At 44.5% G+C, this 12,694-nt stretch overlaps 1 protein-coding gene across 11 annotated transcripts in view; it reads left to right on the forward strand.

The window, feature by feature from the left end:
* Positions 1 to 12,694, forward strand: part of LOC119175608 (uncharacterized) — a 497,980-nt gene that overhangs the window by 286,734 nt on the left and 198,552 nt on the right. For all 11 annotated transcript variants that reach the window (XM_075881653.1, XM_075881644.1, XM_075881647.1 and 8 more), the window contains one exon: positions 9,395 to 9,490. In XM_075881653.1, the coding sequence (XP_075737768.1) occupies positions 9,395 to 9,490 (96 nt within the window). The remainder of the gene's footprint in view (positions 1 to 9,394; positions 9,491 to 12,694) is intronic.

Here is a 12,694-nt window from a genome sequence, read left to right on the forward strand (position 1 = left end):
CCGTGGTTACTACCTGTCCTAAATAGACGAACAGTATACTCTCAGTAAACGAAAATCTGTTAAGCAGAAGTACTGCTTAAACAGAACAACTGCCTCTGCTATGTTTGGTTTTGGGCTTGTATTCTGCACACATGTTCACCTCTAAGTAAATGGAACTCCTGCTAAATGGAACATGTTTTCTCGGTCCCTTCAGGTTCTGTTTAACGAGAGTCTAGTGTATTCATTCACCCCTTCCAACGACTCTCCACTTATTGCAATGCGCAGTTTTCTGCCGAGGCTGGTGAATCTTTATTTAATTTTATGCATATTAATTTTGATACCTACTCTTCTGTCTTCAGTGTCCAGTTTAGTAATCATGAGGTGTAGTTCATCCCCATAGTTACTCATAAAAGCAATGTCAACAGCGAATTGCAGGTTACTAAGATAGGTACTTTCTATTAACTCTAATTCTTAATTTTTCCCAATCTAGGGCCCTGAAAACCTCCTGTAAGCACCCGATGAGTAGCATTGGAGAGATCATGTCACCCTTCCTTACGCCCTTCGTTATTGAGATTCTGTTGCTTTCTTTATGGAGAACTATGGTGGCTGCGAATTCGCTATAGATGTCTTTCATTATGTTTATGTAGGGTTCGCCAATGTCCTGATTGCGTAGCTCCTCCATCACTGCTGATGTCTCAATAAAGTCTCACATTCTCGTAATCTATGAAGGCTATGTATAGGGGTTGGTTGCATTCCACACATTTTTCTATTACCTGATTGATAGTATGATTTTTGTCGCAGTGCGACGCGAACAAAGGATGACAGAAGCTTACGGCAGCGAAAAGAGCGTGTTCAGGATCAGCTGTACAGCAAGACGCCTGGTTTGTTGTTGTCCCGAAAAACCGCCTGTCCCACTAGCTGGAATCTACAAAACATTCCTATCGTCCTTTTTCATATACACACGTGTCACTTGCCCCTCCTCATAGGAGCATCGCCCCGATGCTGATTCAGACCCACCGTATCTTTTTTAACGTGCAGTCAGTCGCTCACCTACGGCTTCGTATGCACTACATGCACAAGTTCAGGCTGGTGCTGGTGACGCCTCGGGCAGTAGGGACTGTCGGAGACGACCTCGTAGGGGACGTCACTTAGCTGGCGCGACACTTGGTATGGCCCGAAATATCGCTTTAGCAGCTTCTCGGACAGTCCACGTTTTCGTACGGGTGTCGAAACCTACACTCTGTCACCGATTTTGTATGTTACCGTTCTGTGTAGAGAATTGTAGCGGCCTGCGTAATAGTCTTGTCGCTGGCGGATCCATAAGTGGGCGAGCTGCCTAGCTTCTTCCGCGCGTTCAGTAAACACGTCGGCACCTGTGTCGGTGGCGTCCCATTCATGTGGCAACATTGCATCCAGCATTGTCCGTACCTTCCGTCCGTGAACCAAGCTGAATGGAGTCATGAGTCGTTTCTCGTTTAGCTTTATTGTATGCAAACGTGATATAGGGTAAAATTTCGTTCCAATTCTTATGTTGGACATCCACTTACATCGACAGCATGTCTTCAATTGTCTTGTTGAGGCGCTCCGTTAGACCATTCATTTGCGGGTGGTACGCAGTGATCTTACGGTGAGTAGTTCCACTTAGTATCACACTTAGTATCAGGACGTGGTCTAAAAGAGCTGCCGTAAATGCTGTTCTGCGGTCTGTTATCTAGATAGTCGGAGCACCGTGGCGTAGCACAATATTTTCTATGAAAAATCTCGCCACTTCTGCTGCGGTGCTCTTTTGGATAGCCTTTGTTTTGGCATACCTGGTTAGGTAGTCTGTTGGGACTATAACCCAGCGATTCCCTGCAGTAGAAGCAGCAAGGGGTCCCAAAATATCCATTCCTATCTGGTCGGATGGTGTACGTGGAACCCGAACAGGTTGCAGCTGACCGGCGGGTTTCTTTGGAGGTGACTTGCGTCGCTGGCAATCGAGGCAAGTGTGAATGTGGTGCTTGACAGCTGTCGTGAGTCGTGGCCAGTAGTATCCCTGCTGGACTCTTGTCAATGTGCGAGTGTAGCCTAAATGGCCAGACGTCGGCTCGTTGTGACATACTTGACGCACTTCAGTACACAGGGGTGCAGGAATAACGAGCAAATAGGGAGCTCCGATGGATGAAAATTTCTTTCGTAGAGAACGCCATTGCGTTAGTAAAATGAGGATAATGCCCTTGCAAAGACTCTGGGTGCCCTCGAAGAACGTCTGTCCACGTAATTAATCAAATCAAGCAATTCAGGGTCCCCTCGTTGTTGGGCAATCATGGACTCGTCGAGAACACCAAGGAAGGCCATATCATCGTCGTCAAAAAGAGAGGCGGACTGTACTAGTGGTCGAGACAGGTAGTCAGCATCCGTATATCGCTTCCCAGACTTGTGTATGACCGTCATATCGAACTCTTGTAACTTCAGACTCCACCACGCTAATTGGCCGGTTGGATCTCTTAAATTAGTCAACCAACAGAGTGAATGATGGTCACTAATAACTTTGAAGGGGTGGCCATACAAATACGGGCAAAATTTCATAACTGCCCAGACCACGGCAAGGCATTCTTTCTTAGTTGTTGAATAATTGGCTTGAGCGTGTGTTAGCGTCCTGCTTGCGTAGGCGATCACTCGTTCCGTGCCTTCTTGCCACTGCACAAGCACAGCTCCGAGGCCTACATTGCTTGCGTCAGTGTGAAGCATTGTTGGCGCTTGCTCATCGAAGTGGGCAAGCACTTGAGGTGTTCGAAGACGTTGGTGGAGGTCATTAAACGCTGCTTGCTGTTTGTCGTTCCTTTCAAAGGTGGCGTTGTCTCTAGTGAGGCGAGTTAACGGTGACGCAATCCGTGCGAAGTCGGCGATAAACCGGTGATAATAGGTGCATAGGCCCAGAAAGCGCCTGACAGCTTTCTTATCGAACGATACTGGGAACTGTGCCGCGGCCGCAAGTTTTTCAGGATCAGGCCGAACGCTGGTGCAGCTGACGACATGACCAAAAAACAGGAGTTCTTCAAAACAAAAGTGATATATCTCTGGTTTCAATGTGAGGCCCGTGGAGCGTATGGCTCGTAAAACAACTTCTAGCCTTTTGAGATGCTTGTCAAAAGTTGGGGAAAACACTATGACCTCGTCTAGATAAACTAAACAGGTCTTCCATTTTTAACCCTGAAAGTACAGTGTCCATGAGCCTTTGAAAAGTAGCGGGCGCTGAGCACACACCGAAGGGCAGAACTTTAAATTCATATAAACCATTCGGCGTCACAATAGCAGTTTATCCCGATCTCTTGGGTCCTCCTCGATCTACCAATATCCGCTTCTGAGGTCCATTAAAGAAAAGTAGTGAGCGTTTCAAAGCCTATTGAGGGAGTCATCAATACGTGGAAGCGGATACACATCTTTCTTAGTCACTTGCTTCAGCTTCCTCTAGTCCACGTAAAAACGCAGGGTACCGTCCTTTTTCTTAACTGGTACTGCAGGCGATGCTTACGAGCTCTGTGATGCCTGAATCACATCATCTTCAAGCATTTTAGGGAACTTGTTGCTGTATCACTTCCCATTCTTTTGGAGCCACACGATAAGGCTTCTGGGATATAGGCCTTGCTGCGTCGTCGGTAATTATTCGATGCTTTGTTAGTGGCGTTCGACCGACCCGTGATGTCAATGAAAAGCAGTCCTGGAATTCAGCTAGCAGCTCAAGAAGTCTCGTTCGCTCGTCTCTTGACAACGTAGTACCAACGTCAAGATTAGGTACTGATTCTTCTAGAGGTGCTTCGTCTAGTGCCGATAAACTGCCTTGGATTTCTGCAGTATTGTCAAAGTAAGCGACGGCTGTACCCTTCGGGAGGTGTCGGCGCTCAGCACTGAAGTTAGTGAGCAGCTAGTTTGTGCGTCCTGCAGTGACAGTGACAAGACCTCGAGCTACTGAAATACCATGGCTAAAGGTCAGCGAGCTTATTTGGTCTGCAATAGTGTCGCCGTCAAAAGGGCTCATCCCCTGGCACCGAAACAAGTGTGCATGATCGTGGCGGGACGATCACATCGTCATTCGTCAGATGTAAAGGGTTATGTCTCGGCTCTGAGCAATTGACTAAAGCTGGGCTGTTGTTGCGAAACGTAATGTCACTGTCAGGGACGTTGATGACGGCACCATGTTCTCTCAAGAAATTGATTCCAATAATCAGGTCTTTACTGCATGAACTGAGAACGACGAACGTCGCCACGAAAGTAAAGCCACCGATGTCGAGCCTTGCTGTGCACATTCCGACAGGCATCAGTAATTGGCTGCCTGCCGTCCTTAGGTGATGTCCCGTCCACACTGTCTTTACTTTCTTGAGGCGTACAGCGAGGTCATCACTAATAATAGAGAAGTCGGCCCCAGTGTGACCAAGGTGGTGACCAAGGAACGTGGTTGCAGGTGGCGTGTAGTATGAAGGCGGAAGGGGTGGGGAGCTTCGAAAGGCGGCGGTGTACGTCATGGGACGTTGCTTGGGGGCAGGATCAGCTGTTGAGAATGCTTGGCGGATTTCGTCGCGGACGTCTTGAGCGACAGATGCCATGGGTTTATCCACTACCGAAGTCCGCAACCTCTGCAGTTCTTTACGAACAATCTCTCTGATCATGTCACGCAAAGAGCTATGATTGTCAAACGTCACAGTGGCGGCCGGAATTTGGGGGCTGTTGCACAAGCGGTCATATTGTCGGCAGTGTTGGTGAAGTGCCCGCTCGATAGCCGACGCATCTTTGATGAAGTTCTCTACAGAGCTTGGCGGGCAGCTGTTCGGCAAACAGCTGCTCTTTCACGCCGCGCATGAGGTAGCGCAACTTCTTAACTTCGTTCATCTGCAGGTCAGCCCTCCGAAATAAACGTGTCATGTCTTCGGCGAGCATGGCGACCGTTTTATTGGGTTTTCGGACCCTTAGCTCTAGTAGTTCATGGGCGCGGTCACGTCTGTCAATATTGGCAAAGGTTTCAACCATCTGCTTGTGAAAGTCAGTCCGTGTGGACAGGCTGCCTTCTCTGTTCTCGTACCAAGTACGAGCGCTGTCATCAAGATAGAGGTAGGCCCGGGAGAGCTTTTCCTGAGAATACCACTAGTTGATCTTCGTAACACGGTCATAGTGATCTAACCAGTCTTCTACGTCTTCGTGTGCGCCACCAGCAAAGCGTTCAGGCTCCAGTGATTGAAAAAACGTTACCTGGGATAGAGAGGGAGGACTGGTGCCAGGAAGTACAGGTTGGGGGCTTGTGTTAGCCATTTCTAGATGTCTTGTAGAGGGCTTCTGCGAGGGGTTGAACTCTGAAGGAAGACTTCGTAGCCGACAATTGAATCGATGGACAGGGGTTGCAATAGGCACGTCCGGGCTGGATGAATGGCTCCCACTAGGGGTATCAAGCATCGGGCAGCGTCGCGGCCCAGCACCTCCATCACTGTCACAGTGCAACGCGAACAAAGGATGACAGAAGCTTACGGCAGCGCAAAGAGCGTGTTCAGGATCAGCTGTACAGCAAGACGCCTGCTTCGTTGTTGTTCCAAAAAACTGCCTGTCCCATGAGCTGGAATCTACAAAACATTCCTATCGTCGTTCTTTTTCATATACACACGTGTCAATATGATCTATTGTGGAGTAGCCTGTACGAAATCCTGCTGGGTCCTTTGGTTGATTGAACTCTAATGTCACCTTAATTCTATTAGCTACCATAAATGTTGTGTAAGGGTTGCACTTTTTTTTTCAAAATAATTGCTTGGTGCGGCCCTTACACGAGTCACGCTGATGACAGCTCACCAAAGGTCTATACCGTTTCCACCACTGTATCAGAGTGATAGAATCATAAATGACTAGCCAGGAATGTTTTATTAAGATTCCATTTCGCTCTCACTGTCTTCGTTCTCGGAAGTGCTCGCCTCGGCATCCTTCCAGAGATGATCATCCTCTGCGCCACTCATGTAGTTTTAAATGCCAGTTACTTTGAAGCTTTTAGCGACTACTTCGAATGACATGGAATGGCACGCACTCAAAATCCACTCACAAACTTGTTGGAGCAATGCCCGCTTCAGCCGTCCCGTTGGCGTCTTTTCATGATGGGCCCCAGCCATTCATTCCGAATAGCAACGGCAAAATTTTGCTTTGAACAGACGGTCAATACACACATCAAGCAACTGCGACACACTCGTCAGTTTTTCAGGAATAACTGCCAAGTCTCTACGATTCGTGGCGAGTCTGTTCTTGACGTGGTTCATCAAGTGGCCCCTGAAACTCTCAAAAACAAGGGGGGCTCACCGCTCTACCAGGTCCCCAGGTCTGTTTCACATTCTTCCGTTCTGCAGTTAGATCTTAACATTATACAGGAATGGTGTGAGGATTGGTTAATGCCCCTAAATATTAACAAAAGTTTCCTAGTGACTTTTCATCGACGTAAAGACTACATCGCTTACACTTGCACTCTACACAACTACCCCATAACCGCTACCGACACTACCAAATGCTTGGGTGTTCATGTGTCTCATTCGATCAAACATAGACATTACACATCATTAGCAGCCCCGCCGCGGTGGTCTAGTGGCTAAGGTACTCGGCTGCTGACCCGCAGGGCGCGGGTTCGAATCCCGGCTGCGGCGGCTGCATTTCCTATGGAGGCGGAAATGTTGTAGGCCCGTGTGCTCAGATTTGGATGCACGTTAAAGAACCCCAGGTGGTCTAAATTTTCGGAGCCCTGCACTACGGCGTCTCTCATAATCATATAGTGGTTTTGGGTCGTTAAACCCCACATATCAATCAATCAATCATATAGTGGTTTTGGGACGTTAAACCCCACATATCAATCAATCAACACATCATTAGCATCACTAACTCACTTAATCAAGTTCTTAGATACCTTGGTCGCAACCTTGCCTCAGAACTTGCTACTACTAAACTAATAGCTTATAAAACACTCGTCAGGCCTAAACTGAAGTATGCTAATGCCATTTTTCAACCTCATCAAGCTAACCTTTCTACTATGCTCGAGTCCATCCAGCACTGTGCTTCCACATTCACTATATCGAATTACTCGACTAACATAAGTGAGTCAGCAGTCAAATCTAAATTTAATTTTCATCTTGCGTCTCGCCATAAAGTTTCACGCTTGTGCCTGTATCGTAAGTTCTTTCATTCCTTGCCAACAAGCAATGCATTCATCACAACTGCACATTGGACATCGCGCCATTCTTACCCCAACACAGTAGATCCCGTGCGCCCAAAAACAAAGACCTTCCAGAAGTCATTTTTCCTTCAGACAGTGCAAAACTGAAATGACCGTCCCGCCCACATTGCCATATCATCTCAGTTTGCTCAATTTAAAACCACCGTAAAAACCCATATTTGATCTTTGTAATTATGATCTCTTGCTGTTTTTCTATTTTTTCGTTATATTTAGCACTGTTTTGCTTTTTTTTTTTGTTTCATCTGTTGTGTGTTTTTTCCACCCCTCATGTGATATTCCTTGGAATCATTGAGGTACTAATAAACGAATAAAGGAAGATTTAATGCAGAGTATTTTAGTAACCTGTAATTCACTGATGACACTGCCTTGATGAGTGATTCAGGGGACGAATTACAGCTCATGATTACAGAACCGGACATGGAAAGCAGAAAAGTAGGTCTGAAAATAAATATTTACAAGACCAAAGTAATGTGCAACAGGTTTGGCAGAAAACAGCACTTTGCGATAGGTGGAGGCATGCTGGAAGTTGTAAAGGAATATGTCTACTTAAGACAGGTAGTAACCGCGAAGCCGAACCATAAGAGTGAAATAACTAGAAGGATAAAGATGGGGTGGATCAGATTCAGCAAGCATTCTCAAATCGTGAATGATAATCTGCCACTAACCCTTAAAAGGAAGGTGTATAACACCTGCATCTTGCCAGTACTTATCTACGAAGCAGAAACCTGGAGGCTTACAAAAAAGGGTTCAGCATAAATTGAGGACGACCCAGTGGCCGATGGAAAGTGAAATGATAGGTGTATCCTTAAGAGACAAGAAGAGAGCAGAGTGGGTCAGGGAAGAAACTGGGGTTAAGAATATCATCGTTCAAATCAAGAAGAAATGGACATGGACCGGGCACGTAGCTTGTAGGCAGGATAACCGCTGGTCATTAAGGGTAACTGGCTGGATTCCCAGAGAAGGCAAACGCATGAAGGGGAGACAGAATGTTAGGTGGGCCGATGAGATTGAAAAGTTCGCAGGTATAAAGTAGCAACGGAAAGCACAAGACTGGGTTGATTGGCGGATCATGGGAGAGGCTTTTGCCCTGCAGTGGGTGTAGTCAGGCTGATGATGATGATGATGCTTAGTTTACGTTTTGTACTGTGAGAATGCGCAAAGTATAGCTCTTTTTAGACCCTCTTTTTCTTCTATAAACTTCATTGGCTATGAGCCAATAATGGGTCATATTGCTCCACACAAACTATAACATGCAAATGTGTCTGTAAGACATTTTCATGAACAAAAAAAAATGTAATCTATGAAGTCGTGAAATGCTCAGCCCGTACTGATTGCTTACATCAAGGTAATAATAACTAAATAAGTTATATCGAGTTCTAAATGAAAATATCGCACTTTTCACATATTAAAATATATGTGAGAAAAATTTCATCCTGATCTGGCCATCAGAAGTACTAAAAACATGATGTCCAATCTCAAAAAGTGTCACAAAATAACATTTTGAGAAAAATGCATTTTAAACGTAAAAATAAAAGCTCATTTATTTGTCAAAAATATTCTTCTTAGTAGAATTTATGCTATCATCACAGTTTCGGATTCATGGTTATTTTGAGCATGGGGCTTTTGTGAACTCCTCATGCAAAATGCAATGGTAGGAAGCGAGGTGACAGTTTTCAGGGGACTCAAGACAGTGAGCTCTATTTAATTTTGAATAGCCAGCATGTGTTTTTTAAAAGCAATTTTAACAAAGTTCGTTTTTAATTACATCCTTGATTTTTTTGTCATAAAAGTAGAGAAACTAAGCTCGTGCAAGCAAGTAAAAACAAAAAAAAATATATGTGTAATTTCTGAAAAAGTAATTTTTTGAGCAGCATCTCTAACCATATTTAAAAAGTAATTTGATTGCTCTGCTGAAGAAGTATGTGTAAAAGTTGCTGTATTTTGAAGCTTTCTGAATTCACAGTTGCATAACCAATAGCACATCATCAAGCAGATCTACCAAAGTACTGCATGCATTCAGAAAAAGGAAAGAAAAAGATTACCTTTTCACGTGCAGACTTGGCAAAGCAGTGCATATACTTTTTTTTTTTTTTTGAAAGCGTATGCACCTTGCATGGTGAAGCAAGTAAATATCAGACGCATGTTCTCTTTTTAAAAAATCTGTTTTTGACTTTTCGTATTGTGCAGCCACGCAGTGGAAGTTGCTTTATCTTTGACCAAGAGGAAGACATCTTTGAATCCTCTGAGGGAAACCTGGATGTGGACCTGTTTGCTCCAACAAAGGCAAGTTGGCAGTATTGTGGTGATACTCGGTTCTTTGGTTCATCATCTTTCTCAGTGCAACGCAAGCTAGGGCATATGGCCGAGATCCCGACTGTGTGATCTCTTTCCTTCTCAGCGCTTGCCCTTGATGTTTGTGCGCAAGATTTTGGCATGATAGTAGACCTGCTTTTGCCAGTCAAGAAGACCAGGGGGAGAAGTGGCACGCATAACGACTGGACTATAAAGTGTGATGAGACAGTATCTTCCAGATGGGTTGTGCAATCTAGGCTACTAAAAACTGAAATGCCAAGGCTGAAGTTGGGAACCCACATTTCTTCCGTATCAAAGAAAAAAATGTAGTGCTGACGAAATTTTCACTGTGCATAATGATATACCTCAAGACTTGTGGATTAGACCTCTACCAAGAATCTACTAGCAGAACACATCCACAGTTGTGACAATAGTGCAGGAGATTAGCCCCCATCTGATGTTTTCAAAGTGCTGTGGTGCTCACACAGCCTATCGTTTAAGCATCGTTCAAGCTCTCACAAGTAAGCATGGTGAGATCCTCTGAAACACTTACATATTCACATGCTTCCACTTGAGAAGCACACACAGGGCATACTACCAACTGTTTATTGTGTGTGACAGGATAATGAACATGAGCAAAGACTTTACAATCAATACAACAACTACCCAAAAAATATAAATAGGAGTTGTATACTTCATTTCTTTGTTAAGTGGAAAAGTGTAAATCGGGCAAACTGAAACATGCCTGAATGGCCAGCTAAGTGAGCATGCTTTAAAAATTAAATGAAAGGAGGATAAATATGCGTGTCTTCTGGCACATGCTGCCGCATGTGGGTGTGAAACAATGTTTTTAGATTCTGTAAGTTCGGTAAATGTGTCTGCTTGCCGCAACTAGGAGCGGCCCCCTCCCTTATCCCACGCAGCGGTGATGCTGCAGTTGCGTTGGGATTGGGGAGCAAGCATTTTCTGCTACGTCTGCATGCAGAACAGTGTGAAAGCCATTTTTACGTCGATGAAGTTTGGTAAGGCGACTATGGAAGGACTGACTGAGTAATACTTAGTCGTAAGTAGGAGCACCGACTGTCCGTATACCCAATATTACGAATATTCAGTGGCTGCATTTAATAGTATTCAGCCGCATGTGTTAAATAGTTAATTCTAAGTGAACGAGCCAATGGTCTGCACATGAATGGTTCAATCATTGTGAGAAGGGGTTTATTGGTACAAGTACAGTATGAATCTCGATAATAGGAATTCAAAGGGAGCACGTAAAATATTCAATCATCCTGAATTCGTATGAACCAGAAACAACTTAAAGCTGATATTAAAGATGAACAGGAACTTTATTGGCTACTACTCCCTGCTGAAAAAAGTCTATGATGTTCTTTTGAAATTTCCTACCTTCGCCGTCTCTCAATAAAAGTCCTCGGTTTCCTCACTCATGCTGCTAGCGTGGCGCGTTCACAGTTGACATCAAAGGGAGTGAAAGTGGCTAAACTCTTTGGAAATTCACTCGCTCAGCTGCTTAAGTGGCCAGGAAGCCGCGCTGCGATGTCAACACGAAAAAAATCAGTCCTGGAGAATTCAAGCGAAAACACCAGAGCGACCGGAAAACAATGTTCACACCCGTTGAAAACGCTCACATTCGTTCTGTCCCTCATATACATGCCACCCCACCGCCCCCATCGCCGCTTGAGAATTCATTTTATTTTGCCCGTTTCATGAGCACTGAAGTTCGTACAGAGTTCTTATAATGCATGCAAAGCACTGAAAAGAAACACTAGCAGACACAAAGGCTGCGATGGATTCAGGCGGCAGTAAAAAGCAAGACACATTGAGGCATGCCGACTCGCTGCTGCTGCACCTTTTTCTACTTTCGGTGTTCTCAGTGATTGTAATCCAAACCAGGCTGTCAATAAACGCATCCTTGTCAAGGCCATGAGCTTCAACGGGCTGCTCGGGTAGTTAGCAATAGCGCTGATGTAGGCTTGTGCGAATAGTGAATTTCAGGTTTGAAGCGAAATCAAAGCGAATAGTGATTTTTAGACGAATAATTTCGAATTGAATTCGAATAGTATATACAATGGACTCTCAGTAAACAGAAATCTGTTGAACGGAACTGCTGCTTAAAAGAAACAACTTCCTCTGATATGATCGGTTTCATACTTGAATATTCAACCCACTTCACCTTTCAGCAAATTCTGTTAAATGGAACACATTATTCCGGTTCCTTCAAGTTTTGTTCAATGAGAATCTGCTTTATGGCATATTAAAAAAAAATGGGCATATTTATCATGACCTAACTAACCTGCACAAAAATTTTTAATTGAAAGTAAGGCCTCTATGAAAATGCCATTTTTTTTTTCATTAAAAGGAAATCAGAACAACTTTGAGTAGTAGCAGGATCTGATTTTCAGTATGATCCGAGTGATAACCTCTAAAATACGTGACATTTTAAAATTTACATTGGAGCATACAAGCAGTCATAAGCTTTTAAGCTTAAGAAATGATGAATCGATTTGAGTGTAATACATTCATTTAAATAAGCCCTGCAACACTTTTTAAGATAGCCATGGAATGGATTCACTTAAGAAGCTTATTGCCTCCCGAATTCACTGCCGCAGAAATTTTTAGAATCTGTTCAATATGAGTGGATTTGCAAAGATTTCTCGCACGCTGCAATTGCATTATTTCTTCTCGTCCGAACGAAAGCACTAGAGGCTAAGCATGAAGGGATGGCATGGGGAAAGAAAATACATCACGCGCACTGACCCGTGAGCACTTTCTTTCTTGCTCTCTCTCCCTCTTGATTTCTTTTCTTTTTGAGTACGCTGCTTTTCACGGGGATCATGCACGTACGCCTGTACAAGTGGCGGCTTCCCGCGACGGCCCAGTAATGACCGAGTACACCACGCTCAAATCAGGCAATAGCTGATACAACGACTGTGTCTATTGATTTTTGAGCTTGTGGCATTATTTGCCCAGAGAAGTGAGCAATTTTTAGCGGACTTTGAGAATTTGTTGTGAATTGCAGGCATCGTGCTGCAGTATAAAAATTGGGCGGTCCTTAAGGTTTGCCTTTAAGAGTTTTAACGCAATAGCGAAATCCGGCCTCTAGTGCATCCTTCAACCGCTAAGTGCATACTTATTCATATGTTTCGTTACATACAGTACACACGCATGCACACAAACACA

Source organism: Rhipicephalus microplus, chromosome X (assembly GCF_043290135.1).
Source record: "Rhipicephalus microplus isolate Deutch F79 chromosome X, USDA_Rmic, whole genome shotgun sequence".
In the NCBI taxonomy this organism is placed as follows: domain Eukaryota; kingdom Metazoa; phylum Arthropoda; class Arachnida; order Ixodida; family Ixodidae; genus Rhipicephalus; species Rhipicephalus microplus.